Genomic DNA, 17294 nt, shown 5'->3' with positions numbered 1-17294 from the left:
GAGTGTATAAAGGGCAGAGAATGGGTGACTCTCAAATCTATTTATAACTTTGAATTTATATCAAACAAACCCATCAGCCCCTGCTCTTGTGTTATCCCCGGTCCTCTCTCTCTCTTCCCTCTCATATTTCTTTTCATTTTTATTCATCTGAGTAATTATTTTACTGGCCTAGTTTTGGAGCAAATCTTTCCTCGGATATTTAGATAGGGCTCATTACATAAGAGCCTTTCCCCAAAGAACATCTTATTCGTGACAGTGGGAGAAAGTGTAGAGTTTAAGAAACATTAAAAGGGAAAACATGGACTGACATTTATACAACGCTCTTCCAATCTTACTGACCACTTAAGGTGCTTTGTAGACTGCAAGTCACATATCGACTTAATCTACGCAACAAAAGCAAGTTATCTGCTCTTAACTACGGCTAATTTAGAGCTAATTAACCAAACATTAATATTTTCAGACTGTTTGAGGAGGTATTCAGAAAGGTGCCAGCCAGAGTTTGGACCATACGCTGTGAGGCAACAGTACTGCCACTGGACCACCATGCATCCTGGAGCTGTCACTTGGTACTCCTCTGCAGGTAAAGCTTCCAAACGTAAAATATCTAATACACTTGTTGTTCTTGTTGTTCATGATCATGGAGTGAATAGTCCTTTTGGTTGGGCCCACTTTCATAACATCATTATAGTACCACTAGTAATACTTTCAGTTTTCTTTTCTTTTTGCGGACATGGTACTATTGACCGTGTAGTCAAATTACTTCTGAACTATTGAACAGCAACACCATGTCGCTGTGGATGAGTGCAGGTGGAGAGTTTGACATTTATTTGGAATTTAATGCTAAACTGAGTCCAAATTCAACTGTAGCCCACTGAGCTTCCTTGTAAATATGCTAGATTTTTATTCAATGTTACTCACCAAAACAAATGAGTTGTTAGTTTTGCTCCAAGATAGAATTTAATTGCCATCCTATAAGATATTCCACAACTATCACGAAAACAAGCAAAAAATTTAATTTGTGCGAAACACAAATGACATCAAAATAATTTAGTTCTGCATGAATAAAACTGCCTTACAAATTATCAATAAGTAGATAAGTGGTTTTTCTCTGATGCCAGCACAAACTCAAACTTGCTTTTTTCGTTCCCGGTTGACCTGATATTTTCAAGTATAATCCTGATGAAAGGAAATGACAGCTGAAGCCACAACAAAGCGGATTAATTATTTCACAATCACAATATTTGACCGCTGCCACAATTACATACAAACAAAGGCCGTCTCACTAATGAAGTTTAGATGAAAAACCGGGGGCGCACAGATTGTTAGGCAACTGTTCCAGCTGATAGCACTCTCTGCAACTTTGCTGGTACAGACAGATTACAGTACCTGATTTTCTTCGTTTATTTACAAGTTTTAATTTGCATGAGGTCATTTTCTTTAGGATGGGTGAATGAGAATCAGTCTACTGTATATTTTAGCACCATCAATATGCCCCTTAGGAAGGTACCTGACCTTGTCAGCTGCTCCAGTGGATTTGCTCAGTGGAATAGCAAAACATGTTTATGCTTGACATCGCCTAAATGTGAATACATAATAGGTAATCAAGGGAGATTCCACATTAGATACAATTGATCTTTCCTCTGTGTGTGTGTGTGTTGATGTTGCATACTCTCATCTTCGATTACAAATGCCAAAAAACAGTTAGGACGCTTTACAAAATGTAAATAAAAACAATGTCATTCACAATAGATTATTCACAACACATCCAATGCAACTACATATTTAATCCCTGACATATCCTAATATAAGAAAAAGTGCAATTTCGACAGCAAGTCTCAGTTTTGCTACGTGACAAAGAAATGCTGCTGTAATAAATGAAAGAAATCTGTCAGCATGTCTTTTTGGGATTAAATTGTAGAAGATAAAAGGTGTAAATTTACAGAACAGGTTTTACCGTCAGAGATGCAAGCTTTTTATCTGAATGCTAATAGCAAGTCAGCTAGTCTCTCTCCTCTTAGACCAGAAGACGCGGTGTCCATGCTTTCCAGTTATCCGCTTTGCCTCGTCCATTTTTAATGAGTTTGGATCTAGTCAAGACAGCAGTGTTTCTGGATCATTTTCACATAAAGCTTCTTCTTTGTATGATACAGCCTTAAGCTGCATTTGTTGATGTTGCAGGAAACTGCTCACTGACTGAGCCTGCACACAAGATCACAGGAATACACTTCTGATTTTCGACCCTGTCAATTATGCACAGAGATTTCTCCAGATTTTCAGAATCATTTGATGACATTATGCTCTGTTGATGATGAGAGAGTTCCTTCATTTGCAGATTCAGTTTTTCTCCAAAGTGGTGAACCTCTGCCCATGTTTACTTCAGAAAATCTGAGATGCTGTTTTTTTTTTTATACTCGATCATATGCTGACATGTTAACAGTTAAACCAATTAACTGTAAAATGTTCCTCCATCTGTTCCTTTTTAGCAGCACTTACTTTTCCAGTCTTTTATTGCTCCTGTCCCAATGTTTTTCAGACGACTTGCTATTATTGATATTTTTCATGAAGCAGTAAAATGACTCAGTTTAACCATTTGACATGTTTTCTATGTTCCACTGTGAATAAAATCTGCATTTGTGAGATTTGCAAATCATTCCATTCTGTTGTTATTTACATCTTGCGCAGTGTCCCAACATTTCTGGGACTGAGGTTCTATCGAGCACTTGAACAGGCTTGAAAATGTAAAACAACTGATAAAGTTTGTACAGCTAACTTTATAATTGAGTACTACTTCAAGTTTCCACCGCTGTTTTGGATTTATTCGACACTCGCGTCTGCCTGGAAACCTCATCTGTCATGCACGGTAGCAGATGCGAGAGTCGAAATCGGAAAAACGCACAGATTTATGAGGTGGTGCAGAAATGGAGGCTTTTTCCAAATATGTTGTAAAACATCCAGTGTCTCTGTGAGACCGGAGAGAACGACAACAATAGTCGAAAGATGTTGACGTCCTCTGCCCTTTGAGATTGACTGTCACGCTGTGCTCGACTACTCTATGCAACGTTCACACTTATCAAATGTACTGGATTTTGGGCTCAACAACAGCATCTAGCCACACTTACGTTTCTCCTGATAAATAAATGTGAATAAATAGCACTGGTTGCGACACACAGTGGCAGGGACGCTGTGCTGCCTTCTGCTTCCTCACACCACCACCTGCCTGCCCTCAATTACAGCCATCTGCTGACATAGTACAAGCATGAATCAACAATCTCTGTGACACAGCTCGAACCAATCCTCATCCAAGCCCCATCTGCATTTAAGATATCTTGCTCCAGCTAACAGTGATGTGTTGTGTGAGTGACTGCAGTAAGATAAGAGGCCCAGTGAAACAACTGCAGCTCGTTTGGATGAAGATGTGTTGCTGCACTTGAAAGGAAATTATTTTTAAGTCACAGATGGGTTTTTTCTGTCTGTAGCAGCAAACAGGAACAACCACTGTGTCCTTCAATAGACCACAATCTCTCTCTCGGTTATTTAGTGTAAATCTTAATTTAGAATTATCTGGTGACATTAGCCGTGCATTACGTTCTTCTTCACTTCCCTTTTAATAGCACTATATGTAATTTGCCCAAATGGACGTATAAAATATGAAAGAAGTGGTTAAAGCAGATGTGTTGTGCATCACTAAATAAAATAAATGATAAGGATTTTTCATATATAAGAAATAGCGAGAAATTCCATTTCATACAAACATTTTTAACGCCAGCACTGTCTTGCCCTACTTTCCTCCCTGCAATATGCAGCACATGTAGGGTATACGCAAATAAAAACACAATGCTGCTCTCCACTCCCCGTGGGGCTCTAACTGAAAGGCCTTGTTCACTTAATGAGATTGCAACACTGATTCTCAAAACCTGACAGGAGACTTTGGCAGGTTCTCATTGAGCCTGTCCAACACTGTAAGCACTTCTCTCAATTTCCTTTAAAGACTGGCTGTCGAAGCTGCACTGAGTCCTCAGTGCCTGGGGTCTTGCTGTTGTATACATTTTCTACACTTGAACAACTGTATTTTGTGGCCTCTATATTTGTGACTAACTCAAGCATGCATTGACATGTTGTGCTTGTGCTGATGTGGCACTGGTGTTTGGCAAGATCTTAGTGAAGATGTTATATTAAATACTTCATACAATCTCACAAACGCAAAATGACGTAAATAGTGTTTTCTACAGTTGCCCAAGTACATATTGGCAACTGATATATCTGCCCTGTACAAACTATACTGTACTAATACTAGTCGACAGCCCCCTTAAATTTACACTCACAGGCTGATTTATTAGGTACACTTTGTTAGTACTGGATTGGACCAGTAAGGAAAGCCTTAATGCTTCGTGGCATAGATTCAACAAGGTTGCTGCAGATTTGTTGGTTGCGCATCCACAAATTACATCCCAAAGGTCCTTTATCGGACTGAGATTTGGTGACCGTGAAGGCCATCCGTTTACAATGCCATGTTAAAGTGACTAGTTTAAGGAAAACTAAGCTTTGTGACATGGAATATTACCCTGCTGGAAACAACCATCAGAAGATGGGTACACTGTGGTCATAAAGTAAATCATGACCTTATTGTGTCTACATGCCTAAATGCATCGAGTTGTTTCCATGTCATTAGCTAATTAGATATTTGCATTTACAGGTGTTCCTAATAAAGTGGTTGTGAGGGTATTTTGAAAGTTTAGCTGCTGGTAACCAAGCTAACATTCAGCTGCCTCTCCAGACCATCTCTCGTTCCACCATTGAAAGCATCATGGATGGGACTCTAACTAAGCAGGCATGGACTGCAGCTTGTGATAATAGATCTGCTTCAAGCTGCAACACAACTCGGGTGGAGAACAGCTTCATAAGCAGGACAAATAGCTGTAGTCCAGAACCATGAAGCCGGACGCCATGAACACAAGTAAAGGTTTTTTGAGAAGCAGCCACAGTGAGTATTTTTATACCATTAATTATGGCTGAGAAGAAATTCACAGAAAAACACTTTAAACTCCAAAACTTGTGAACTATCATCTGAAACATGCTGCGATTTCTTAGCTAAAGATAACCTCAAGAATTAATTTTCTACAGTTTCAATCATTTTTGAGCCTGCACTGGTTAAAGGTTAAAGGTTAAAGGTCTCTTCACTTTTTCTCTGTTAGAGAGCATCAAACGTGCATTACAATTACTGTGATTAGTTTGTTCTTCCAAAAGCGCAGACTCATCAATACTAGTGACCTTACCTAATGCTGCCTTACCAAAAAAGATGAAGATGTGTAAAGCTTGCAACTGAACTCAACAGGTGGGATCACTGATGGACGTGTCTGAAATGAATTTCTTTGAAAGGGCAGCAGGCCTAAAAGTTATAAGATACAGGGAGTGCAGAATTATTAGGCAAATGAGTATTTTGTCCACATCATCCTCTTCATGCATGTTGTCTTACTCCAAGCTGTATAGGCTCGAAAGCCTACTACCAATTAAGCATATTAGGTGATGTGCATCTCTGTAATGAGAAGGGGTGTGGTCTAATGACATCAACACCCTATATCAGGTGTGCATAATTATTAGGCAACGTCCTTTCCTTTGGCAAAATGGGTCAAAAGAAGGACTTGACAGGCTCAGAAAAGTCAAAAATAGTGAGATATCTTGCAGAGGGATGCAGCAGTCTCAAAATTGCAAAGCTTCTGAAGCGTGATCATCGAACAATCAAGCGTTTCATTCAAAATAGTCAACAGGGTCGCAAGAAGCGTGTGGAAAAACCAAGGCGCAAAATAACTGCCCATGAACTGAGAAAAGTCAAGCGTGCAGCTGCCAAGATGCCACTTGCCACCAGTTTGGCCATATTTCAGAGCTGCAACATCACTGGAGTGCCCAAAAGCACAAGGTGTGCAATACTCAGAGACATGGCCAAGGTAAGAAAGGCTGAAAGACGACCACCACTGAACAAGACACACAAGCTGAAACGTCAAGACTGGGCCAAGAAATATCTCAAGACTGGTTTTTCTAAGGTTTTATGGACTGATGAAATGAGAGTGAGTCTTGATGGGCCAGATGGATGGGCCCGTGGCTGGATTGGTAAAGGGCAGAGAGCTCCAGTCCGACTCAGACGCCAGCAAGGTGGAGGTGGAGTACTGGTTTGGGCTGGTATCATCAAAGATGAGCTTGTGGGGCCTTTTCGGGTTGAGGATGGAGTCAAGCTCAACTCCCAATCCTACTGCCAGTTTCTGGAAGACACCTTCTTCAAGCAGTGGTACAGGAAGAAGTCTGCATCCTTCAAGAAAAACATGATTTTCATGCAGGACAATGCTCCATCACACGTGTCCAAGTACTCCACAGCGTGGCTGGCAAGAAAGGGTATAAAAGAAGAAAAACTAATGACATGGCCTCCTTGTTCACCTGATCTGAACCCCATTGAGAACCTGTGGTCCATCATCAAATGTGAGATTTACAAGGAGGGAAAACAGTACACCTCTCTGAACAGTGTCTGGGAGGCTGTGGTTGCTGCTGCACGCAATGTTGATGGTGAACAGATCAAAACACTAACAGAATCCATGGATGGCAGGCTTTTGAGTGTCCTTGCAAAGAAAGGTGGCTATATTGGTCGCTGATTTGTTTTTGTTTTGTTTTTGAATGTCAGAAATGTATATTTGTGAATGTGGAGATGTTATATTGGTTTCACTGGTAAAAATAAATAATTGAAATGGGTATATATTTGTTTTTTGTTAAGTTGCCTAATAATTATGCACAGTAATAGTCACCTGCACACACAGATATCCCCCTAAAATAGCTAAAACTAAAAACTACTTCCAAAAACATTCAGCTTTGATATTAATGAGTTTTTTGGGTTCATTGAGAACATGGTTGTTGTTCAATAATAAAATTATTCCTCAAAAATACAACTTGCCTAATAATTCTGCACTCCCTGTAGTATTAGGGACTGAGTGGAGCTCTCTGTCACCCAAAAAGCAGTCCCAGATCTGATTAAGACAACGTTATGCCTGAAAAGAAGCAGCCAATGCAAAAACACAAAAGTGTTTATCGCTGTTCCGACCTTCAGGCCCAGAGGATGTGGCTCACGGAAAGAATGTCTAGACTACTATATTTAATCACACTGCTACCATAATTTGGACTCGGATAAGGCACCAAAACCCTGTTTTTTTAATTCTTTGGAGTCAATCAACTGGTGATTGAAATCAGCCAGATTCCACTTGATCCACTGTGAGGTCAGACTTTTACCAAAAAACAGAATAAACTAACAATTAAATCACCCAAGAAAACTGCAGTTAGTACACCTTTAGTTTCCACAAATACAGAGAGGGGACAGGGAAGTCCCAAGGCAACCTCTCCTTCACCTTTCCGAGTTTTGCACACAGGCGTGTACATGCGTACTTAAACATTTCTCCCTGCTGTATTATGCGTAACATCCTTCAAGAACCCCCAGAGACACAGCTTGAATCCTTTGTAGTGCTCATTAGGAGAGTGTCAAGTCCAGCATGTTTCTCTAATCTAATCAGCTCTATATCTGGCTCTCCCACCCCCACCACCTCCCTTTGCTGCCCCCACCCCCTCCTACTCTTTATCCTCTTCATTTGTCAGCTTTGAAAGTAAGTGAGAGAAAGACACGGGAAAGTGAAATTAAGCGAGGGAGAGGCGGCAACGGCAGACAGAAAATTAGGTGAGATTGAAGGAAGTCCTTGAGAAGAGAAAGCATCTCTTGGGGGTTTAGTTGGGATTGTGGAGGAGAGGAGACAGGGAATTAGAATCAAGGAACGTGCTATCAGTAAAGGTCTGGATGACATGATGAAGTTAGATGAGACACTTTCTACAACTTTTCGTTTTGGGGAATGGGTCGCTCCTTGTGGACCACTGCGATGGGACGCAAACAAATCCGTCAGTCCGCTCAAGTCTTTGATAAGGAAGATCATTTGTTATACCAAGACATCACCACTTAGCCCGCAGTTTTCCTACAGTATAAATTTAAACCTGAAACTGACACTTACACCCACACACATACATTTCTTCCCTAACAATTACAAGACAGGACCTTTACACCCTCAACACACAGTTAATTCACATAGATGCTTCACACAGATTCATCAGAGGCAAGAATTAATCAGCATGTTTGCGTAAGTGTCAGACTTGCAAATGAAGGTTGTCAAAATAGGGTATGAGGCATGTTACCGCAGCGGTTTACTAAAGAGAGCAGACAGATAATAGAGGAAAGAGACCGAAAAGAAAAAGACACTGTGAGGAGCAACGGCGAAGGGAGATGAAATCTGTAGGAGCAGAAATACAGTTGCCAATTTCCTGTCGCCGACAGGCAGCGGTGTTGACAATGCCGGTTGACAGCCAGCTTCCCCTGGCCGCCACACATTCATTCTGTATTGTAAATAAACAGTTTAAGGGGAAATGTCAGCCGAGAGACGGAAGGAGCAGCTTCAGCTATAATACCTATTTCCCTCCTTCCTACCAATGCGGCGGCCCAGTTGCCAGCCGAGTGACAGACGTGGCGAGTAATGAGGATGGCACGCACAACCTGCTCTGCTGGTGCTGACAGTAACAGCAGCTGACGCCGCGGCGTTTAAAGGTCCCTGAGGTCTTTAGGTTTAAACCTGATGCTTACACTATTTACTGTATGACGACATGCGAAGTAGATCGCGCTTTGACCTCCAAATGCAACTGATCATAAGGGGAGATGGCAGGAACATGGAGACGAGTGTGTGTGTGTGTGTCGGGGGGGTAACTGATGTGGACATGTTTTTGGTTTAAATGGTGCAGTCATGGGGATAATAAGGAGACTTGGATGCCTACAGCCAGACTCAGCTAGATGATAGTGGGAGACAGCTCCGGGAGGGTTCATGACTGTGGCTGTGCAGCTAAAATTGGTGGTCATTACGACCCAGAAAAAGAAAAAAAAAAAGACGGGGGGGAAGAGTACCTCTGTGACTAAGCCAAACCACATCTCTGCTGAATATGAATAGTTTGCTTCGAGTCAAATTTTAGAAAATGGGGAGCAGAAGGACATTTTACTAATGGCATACTGCTCCACATATAAATATTCTTATTGGCTTTAATATCTTACATGGTCTCCAGGATTAGGCAGAATAAAACTTTCATCACGATCCAATCAAACATGTCACCAGAGCCCAGAGAGAGAAAGAGCAAGGACATGCAGAGATGGAGGGAGACAGGTTTGCTTGCTGATTTCTCTCAGTGTCCCTTCCTGGAGGCCAGCCAGGCAGGTAGGTGCCACACTTTAGACCCCTAATTTTCATGCAAAGGTAGTCTGCATTGGTTAACGGCTTGCGGCGCTTTTTTGCATCAAGCATTAAACCTGCAGTGGGCTCTGTCAGCCCGTTCCTCATAACCTGTTGTAAAGTCAGACTGCACACTCAGAAAATCAAGAACACAGAGCCATCGTCTTCAGCTAAAGTGTAAATTTGATGTCTTTACCTTAAGAGTATAATAATTTGTTTTCTATTTAAAGGTTATGTGGTGTAAATCATCCTACGTTCTACTGAAACAGACAAGCAGAGGGGAGGACTGGACGCAGCACGAGTCAAACCTGGTGTCTCGGTATCAGACAAGGTGGGCAACACAGTGATTGTGGCGTTTCCACATTCAGGCATTTTTAAGGTAACCAGCTTTTTTCAAATTCAGTTACGATTCAGAAAGCATCAGGTGACAGGATTGGGGGGAACCAGCTGCCACTGTGGCAAACACACACACACACACACTCACAGGTTTGCTGTGCTGCTTACAAGATAGCTACGATCTTTACCTCAGAGAATAGGACAGAGACAGAATCAAGTGCAGCCCATTCACATATACTGTTTATAGCCTAACAAACCTTCATTTGCAGCTAGCAGACTTCTACTGAATAATTCAACTAAAAAAATAAAAATTAAAAAAAAAGTGAAAGAAAAATCTTCTCTTCCTGCAAATAGCTTGAAGGCACCCAGGTGTTTTTTATAGATAAATACTGCATGCTGTCACAGGGGGGTCTGATGTGTTCAAACTAGACTTCATGGGCAGAACTAACTTTCTTTCTTTTCTTTTGCCTTCAAGCTGCAAGAGTCGTAGCACCGCAACACAGCGGCATCTTTCTCGCACGGATTCCTTTAAATTGGGCGAGAATTTAAAGCCTGTCTGGTCTGATCGATAGCCGAAATCCTAATCAGCATCAGCATCGTGAGAACAGACAGAAACCTTCTGCTTTTCATAGATAAATATCAGCTACTGTCAAATGGGAATACGTTGTTTACAGACTCTGGCTGGGAAACAGAAGAAAGCTAATGCTCAAACCTACCTCACTACCCTCAGTGAAAACTATTCTGAGGCTGAACAGTCCCAAAGCTGATGTTCTTCGTGGAATAAATGAATTAGAGCAGGGTTATCTCAATATATATGTGTTTACATTCAACATTTGCATAAATATCACAAAACTCTGTTTCTCTTGAAAACATCTGCAGCAGTGGACACAGATGTAAGGTGCTGCATGGGGTGGGTTTAAAACTCAAGACAAACTATGATATACATGTTCACTCACACATAACTAATAACCACACATGGGAAATGAGTCTGAATTTGAAAAAAAACACATGTCTGTTATATGCTTGGCAGTTGCCACTTTAATATTAGCAGAGACGCATACATGTGCTGATTTTTCAGGTCAGGTGAGCCCTGCACTCTTTGTGACCATGCTTAACAGAAAAAGCATAACTGTTTTACCATTATGACTGATGTATTTCATACTGGGTTAAAGGGACTTATCGGGGATGTCGAGGCTTCCCTCATATCATAAGTTAAAACCCACAGTGGGAGAAGTGTAAGTAGAGTCAGATCTGCCTGTTTCGTACAGTAACACCAGTCAAACATCAGACCGAAACGATATGTTCACAGTTTAGATCACAATGCAGCAGCTGTTTTAAACTGAGTAACATTTCAGCTTATAAAGGCAAATATAAGCACACAGTTTACATTATACAGAACTGTGAAAAAAAAAACCTTGAACTATCCCTCATTTCTTCACACTTTCTTCTGAGAGCCTGAGTTGCAATTTTTTTTAAAGTGGTCCTGAGCAATTGTTCTCCAGGCTTTCTGAAGGTCTTTCAGACCTTTTCCTTTGGACATTTGCTGCTTTTTCACTCATTTTCATTCCAATGAAATGATTGGTGAACCAATGCTGTAGGGCTGCTCAATTAATCGAATTTTAATCGAAATTACGATCTGGGCTTTCAACGATCATTAAAAAGGACTGAGGCGATTATTAGCACCTCCCTCGTGCTTTACTCTCGCGCTGCTCCGTGTGGCAAATCGAGCGCACCTCTCTGCGTTTCGAACACGCATCACAACAATTAAGAGGAGCTAACAGAGGGAAGCTCGGAAAGCTAAGCAGAAGTTATTTGGAGAGGAGAGTGACTGCCGTTGGTTGAAAAGAGAGGTAAAAAAAAACCTTCAGTGGTGTGGAAACATTATGGGTTCGTGGAGTCAGACGTGGATCAAGTAGACATAGTGTGTAAACTTTGCTACAGTGTCGTAGCTGCACCACAGAGCAACACTGCAAAGTTCACTAAACATAGATGTTTACATTTTTCATTTATTTTTTATATTGCAAACATTTGCACTGTTATCAGTATTTGCACACTATTTTATGACAATCTTTAAAGCCATTATTCAATACATTGTTATTGGTAAATAAATATCGTCAAATAATCGAGATCTCAATTTCAGTGAAAATAATCGTGATTATCATTTTTGCCATAATCGAGCAGCCCTACAATGCTGTGTCCTCACATAACTGTGCAGAATCCTTATTTCTGACAGCCTTTCACAAAACACATTTCTTTGTCTCCCAAAGAATCCCAAACTAGCTGAAAACATTGAATATGGAGCCTCTCAGCATGTTGTGCACGTCCCTAAAAAACTTAGAAAACTGAAAAAGTGAAAAAGAAAAGAAAAAGTGATACAACAGTGGGTGTCTACAACCATCTGTAAAACACAGTGGAGGCTCTGTCATGGTTTGGGGTTACGTTTCAGACAGTGGTGTTGAGAATCTTGTCAAAACAGAAAAGCACAGTGCACCATGAAATAGAATTAGCCAGCAGGGGGCGACTCTTGTAGGTACAAAAAGAAAGCCTATGGGAAGACTTTCAAGAGCCCTTTTTTTATTACCTCAATAAGCACTTTATTGCAGAGTCGATCGTCTCAAACACTACTTTCAAATCCTACTAAATACAAAATGAGGTTCATTTTGTGGCTTATGGTTCCCAATAGTCAAAAAGGACAATAAAGCAGGGTATTAGTATTCAGTGTCCCTCAGTTGCCTAGTCGGATCCACCCCTTGTTCTTCACATCTGCTTCAAAGATGCCAAAATGGCAGACGTCTCACATCAACTTAGACCAAAACAGTCTAGACGGATCACTTACATCTTAACAAAGTCATTCAGTTTGTATTCTTTCCTCAGCAAATATGTACAGAGAAAATTACCAAATGAAGTATGAAGCAAGCTGTATTGTTGAAATGCTGTTCAGTGCATGAAATCACAGCGTGTGGTTCTCAATAACATGCTGTTATCTGTAACCTGGGAAAGACATTTTGAACACTTTGAAATACGTGCAGCCTTTGAACAGGCTGGAGTGACATCCCAGATGCGATGGGATAGCACTCCCGGGACCGATACTGTATAATCTGGTCAGACCATAAGAGGCTAAGCGGAGCTAAATCTCATGCAGTTCGGCATCTGTGAGTTCACATTATGTCCCCAAACATTCGCAGATAATTGGCAGTCAGACTGGTTGATGCTGCTATCTTGTTTTTCCTGTCCATATGGCTGTACATCCACTGGGAACCTCTCATCGCTGCTGTGGCTTTCTTTTTTTCCCCTCTTTTGGCTGTTGTGCTTTCGCTCAGTTAAGTTAAAAGTAATTTAGTGTTTAGCGAAAGGCGATGCACTTCAGAGTTTCATTACGAAGGAACAGCAGGAAGGACGCTCTGTGCTTTCCCTAAACACCTGTTGAAAAATCTCTGAATCCTTGAAAAATGACAAAGACTGCCCGGTAAAACTTTACTGTGTGAAAAACTGTCAAGCCTACCTCTTCATTTTTATAAAATATTACACCACTAACACAATCATTTAGTAACCTTGCAACATTTTTAAAGAACTGTAAATGTTTCTTTGTTGTGCTCTAACCCCTACCTGGCATGGCGTGGACCAAGTCTCCGCACAGCACCATGAATCTCGGCCTGGGTCTGAGTTGGTTAATGGCCTCCACGGCCTGCTTAGTGAGCTCCACTTCCTCAGCCCATTCTTCCCCCCCGCCGTCACAGTCACCGTCCCTCCAGGCCTTCATAAGCCCAAGCTGGGGGTCTGCAGCTTGGATGAAGAAAAATGGTCCAGTCCATTTGTGCTCTGCGTCTAAAACGAAAACAGAATAAAGCTTCTTTTAGCTAAAAGACAATGCAGGTTACTCAGTAGGGCTGTTCGATATAACGATATATATCGGATGACGATATAAAAACATCTATCGTTTCATTTTACGCTATCGTTTGTTTCGTGGTGTCGCAAAATAAACTGTTTACGGCAATATATGTTCATCGTTTTGATGGTGACTGTAGTGGCTATATTAATTTCTATGCTTTGTTGTTAGCAACAACGACGGTAAAACCAACCCGTGTCCGCTTGTTTATTTTCCACATAAACCTTTCACAATAAAGCTCAGGATCCTGTTGAGACTTTTCAAAATAAACTGAATCACATGAAAGAGTATGCAGAGTATTTACGGATGAGAAGCATCAAATAGCCGTCAGGTGCTAAAAATTAAACCTTAGACTCAAACGTTAGAACAGGCTTTTCCCCGCAGCACGCCGTGTAATAAATACAAAGAAAACGGCGGCCGTTACAACTTATGTCTAAAAATGCATCGTTTCATGCATCAGTTAAAACACTCGACTCCAGGTACACGACGCCCAGCTGGAAACACTCCACGCAAGTCGAGCTGCCCGAGATTCACAGAATTTACAGAAAATGTTAAATTTTTGTCATTTATATCGTTATCGGACGATAGATGTCTTATATCGGGATATGAGATTTTGGTCACATCGCACAGCCCTATTACTCAGTTAATTGTTGTGCATTATGGGAAACAGCTGAAGTACACCTGAAATTCACTACTTCACATCATTGTCATGCTGAAAAGGGAAGATGTCACCGATCAGATGCTTTCAAGACAGTATTGTACGATGGATTCAAATCTGTTTTTTCTTAATTCCATCCTCATCATTTCTGATGAAGTTTCAGTGAACAGCAGACGGATCAGCTGAAGAGCCAGATGCATCTCTCAGGCTCTGTGTCAGATCTTTGCTGTTCTTTTTGTCGTCGTTTTAAGGTTTTTACTATGTCTTTCAGATACATCTGGTGTAGACAGCTTTTAGGAGTGCCACTCTTTTGTCTTCCACTCAGGACACACTGCACAGCATGCCAAAACATGCAAGTTTGATGCTAACAACTCATGGGAATCAACTGCAAAAATACTATTTCATGCCTCTTAAACTGTTACCTCATGTATTATTTGCTGACTCAACTAAGAAATACAGAGCAAATTATGTGCTTTTGTGTTATGTCTGTTTTTTTAATAAAAAAAAATCTTCTAACAGATCTTTGCGAAGTTGTCCGATTCATCCTTTGAGAATAGATGCTTTTTTTAAATAACTGAGGATTCACAGAACAAATAAACAGAAAAACATTCCTGTGAAATTAGTCGAGACCAAGAACTGGACTGAAAATGAGTGAAAAAGCTGCCAACATCCAAAGAAAAACTTTGAAAGACCTTCATAAAGTCTGAAGAACTACTGCTCAATGACAACTTAAAAAAAGAAATACAGGTAAGTCTGGCTCCTTGGAAGTAAATAAGTGAGGGGTGGTTTGAGATGCTTGCACAGCACTGTATATATATACAGTGCTGTGCATATATATATATATATATATATATATATATATATATATATATATATATATATATATATATATATATATATATATATAGTTGATAAGCTAAGCTCTCTGGTGAATTCCCCCCCCCCAAAAAAGAAAAAAAGAATCAGTTAGTGCAGCAAAGCAAATGACTAATCTCAAAAAATAACAGGGTTTTCACTATAGTACTGAAGCCCAGCAGCACACCAGGCCTAAATCACTCTCCCGCTGGGGCCACAGCACTAGGGATTTTTTAAGATACAAAACCTACACTGTCAGGTTAGCTATTGTGTATTGTAAGACTACTGTTTCACATAGAAATATAATAAGAAATAGAACTAAAGAATCAGAAAAATTTAATGACTGAACAGCTGCAACTGATCAGCTAAAATCCATCTATTTTGTCCGTTAACTACAGTTTACAAGGTCGGATTATTCATTGCTGCATATGAACGAGGTTATAGTTCAGATGTTAAAAACTGAACCCCTTGTTTTCTCTCTCCTGGGACTCACTGTGTGCCCAGAGCTCTGTTATTCAGTTTGTAACACACAGTTAGAGCACTAGTGAGTGCAAATCACTACAATAATCAAGTGCAGTCCTTTAGATTTCTGTGTATCCTCCACTTTGTCGCTTGAGTTCCATTAACCAAATACATTTGAGGCAGTAAACAGTGTGTGCACGAGGTGGTTTCAAAAAGCCATCTTGAAACCACCAGCTAGTGAACAAATTACCTCTTCTAATTGCAACACTCAAAAAACAAATTAAGGGAACGCTGTATCATGACAGCATAACACGAATTCAGCTTAACTTCATGGATATCAATCTGTCCTGTTAGTAAGCACAAACTTTTGTGAATCCATTTTATCTGCTTCGGTGCAAATAAAAGTGACAATAGGACCTGAAACCAACTGAGGACCTCTGAGATGGCATGCATTGGTAGTGACAAGCACACCAAGTAAACAGTGGTTGAATACTGCAGTACAATCAAAAGCATTGTTTGCATATCAACATGTGATACTGTTGCATTTAAGCGGTTGCTTCAAAGATGGTCCTCAAGGTTTTGCCCACTTGCTGTCAGTTGCCATCTTCAAAGTCACATGGGTTTGTGAAAAACCACAATAAAATGACAACAAAACTGAGTCAGTCTGCAATACCCCTGAAGCTTAACCGAATCTAATTTTTCTTTTTGAGTAGTCTGTATCTGCAAACAATGACCTGCACTGTCTTGAACTAAATATCCATCTATCTGAACAGCCTACACTGGTTTACCTGGAAGCTTCAGCTGTTGCATCTAGAGGCAAAATGAGAAGACAAGCTGATAAATAAAAAACAAAACTATAGTTTACATTTTTAATTGAATCCCCCCCCCACTAATTAATTTATTTATTTATTTATTTATATATATATATATATATATAATGAGCAGAAACATTAAAGCTTCATGAATTAGGTGTGACCACAGCATTACTCATTTATCGGTGGAAGGCCTGCTGTGAAAACCTCATCATATTCATTCTTGGAATTGGCACAACACTTGATTAGTTAAAAGCGCCGTGGATCAGGATGTAGGACTGGGAATTAAACCTCGTCGGCGGGGAAGAGACGTACGTGCTCTCTCCCTGTGAGTAACCAATGCTAAATAATTAACAGCGAGATACACGTTAGAGGATGAATGGCAAAGAACAAGTGTTTTACATAATCCTGATATTACGCAACAGAAGGGCCCTACAATCTAGTCACTCTCAAATATTCATTTACAAGGCAAACAGTGCCCACCTTTCCATGAAAAGAGACAAGCAGACACTCAGTGAGGCTTGGCTGATGGTAATGACAAGGCGTGACATGAAGGACGCCCGCCAAAGTAATATGGAAATGGAGGCTCGCCGTTTCCCCCGAAACAGACAGATACTAAGAGCAGGTGTAAACAACAGCTTTCTACTCCACTCGCCGAGTTTCCGGAGGACGTGGAAGCAGTACCACTGTAGTTATGCACTGCTCTGTCATCGTGGAGAGCCCGCATCTGCATTCTGCACAAATCCCCTCACTCTCACTCAGCGGGGGCTTGTAACTGTTCAGCATCCTGTGTTTAACATGCTCTCCATGTATCACTCTCCCAAATGAGTCGGCGATAATTCTGTCCTCCAGAGAAACTCGAGCGAAGATAAGAAAAGAAAGAGCAACAAAAAAGAAAAACAAAAACTGCCTTGCTCCCTTGCTCCTGGGAGGAAAACTCGTAAAATCTCAACAATGACGAACTCGGTGTAATTGACATTTATAACACATTTTGCTTT

General features: G+C 40.7%; 1 protein-coding gene across 2 annotated transcripts in view; it reads right to left on the bottom strand.

Moving 5' to 3' along the window:
- The window catches only part of cpped1 (calcineurin-like phosphoesterase domain containing 1), a 60656-nt gene that overhangs the window by 39329 nt on the left and 4033 nt on the right, over window positions 1-17294 (bottom strand). For both annotated transcript variants that reach the window (XM_040023137.1, XM_040023135.1), the window contains exon 2: window positions 13230-13448. In XM_040023137.1, the coding sequence (XP_039879071.1) occupies window positions 13230-13448 (219 nt within the window). The remainder of the gene's footprint in view (window positions 1-13229; window positions 13449-17294) is intronic.

Source organism: Simochromis diagramma, unplaced genomic scaffold (genome assembly GCF_900408965.1).
Source record: "Simochromis diagramma unplaced genomic scaffold, fSimDia1.1 OVJJ01000208.1, whole genome shotgun sequence".
NCBI lineage: Eukaryota > Metazoa > Chordata > Actinopteri > Cichliformes > Cichlidae > Simochromis > Simochromis diagramma.
This window is presented reverse-complemented; position numbering and strand designations above follow the sequence as displayed.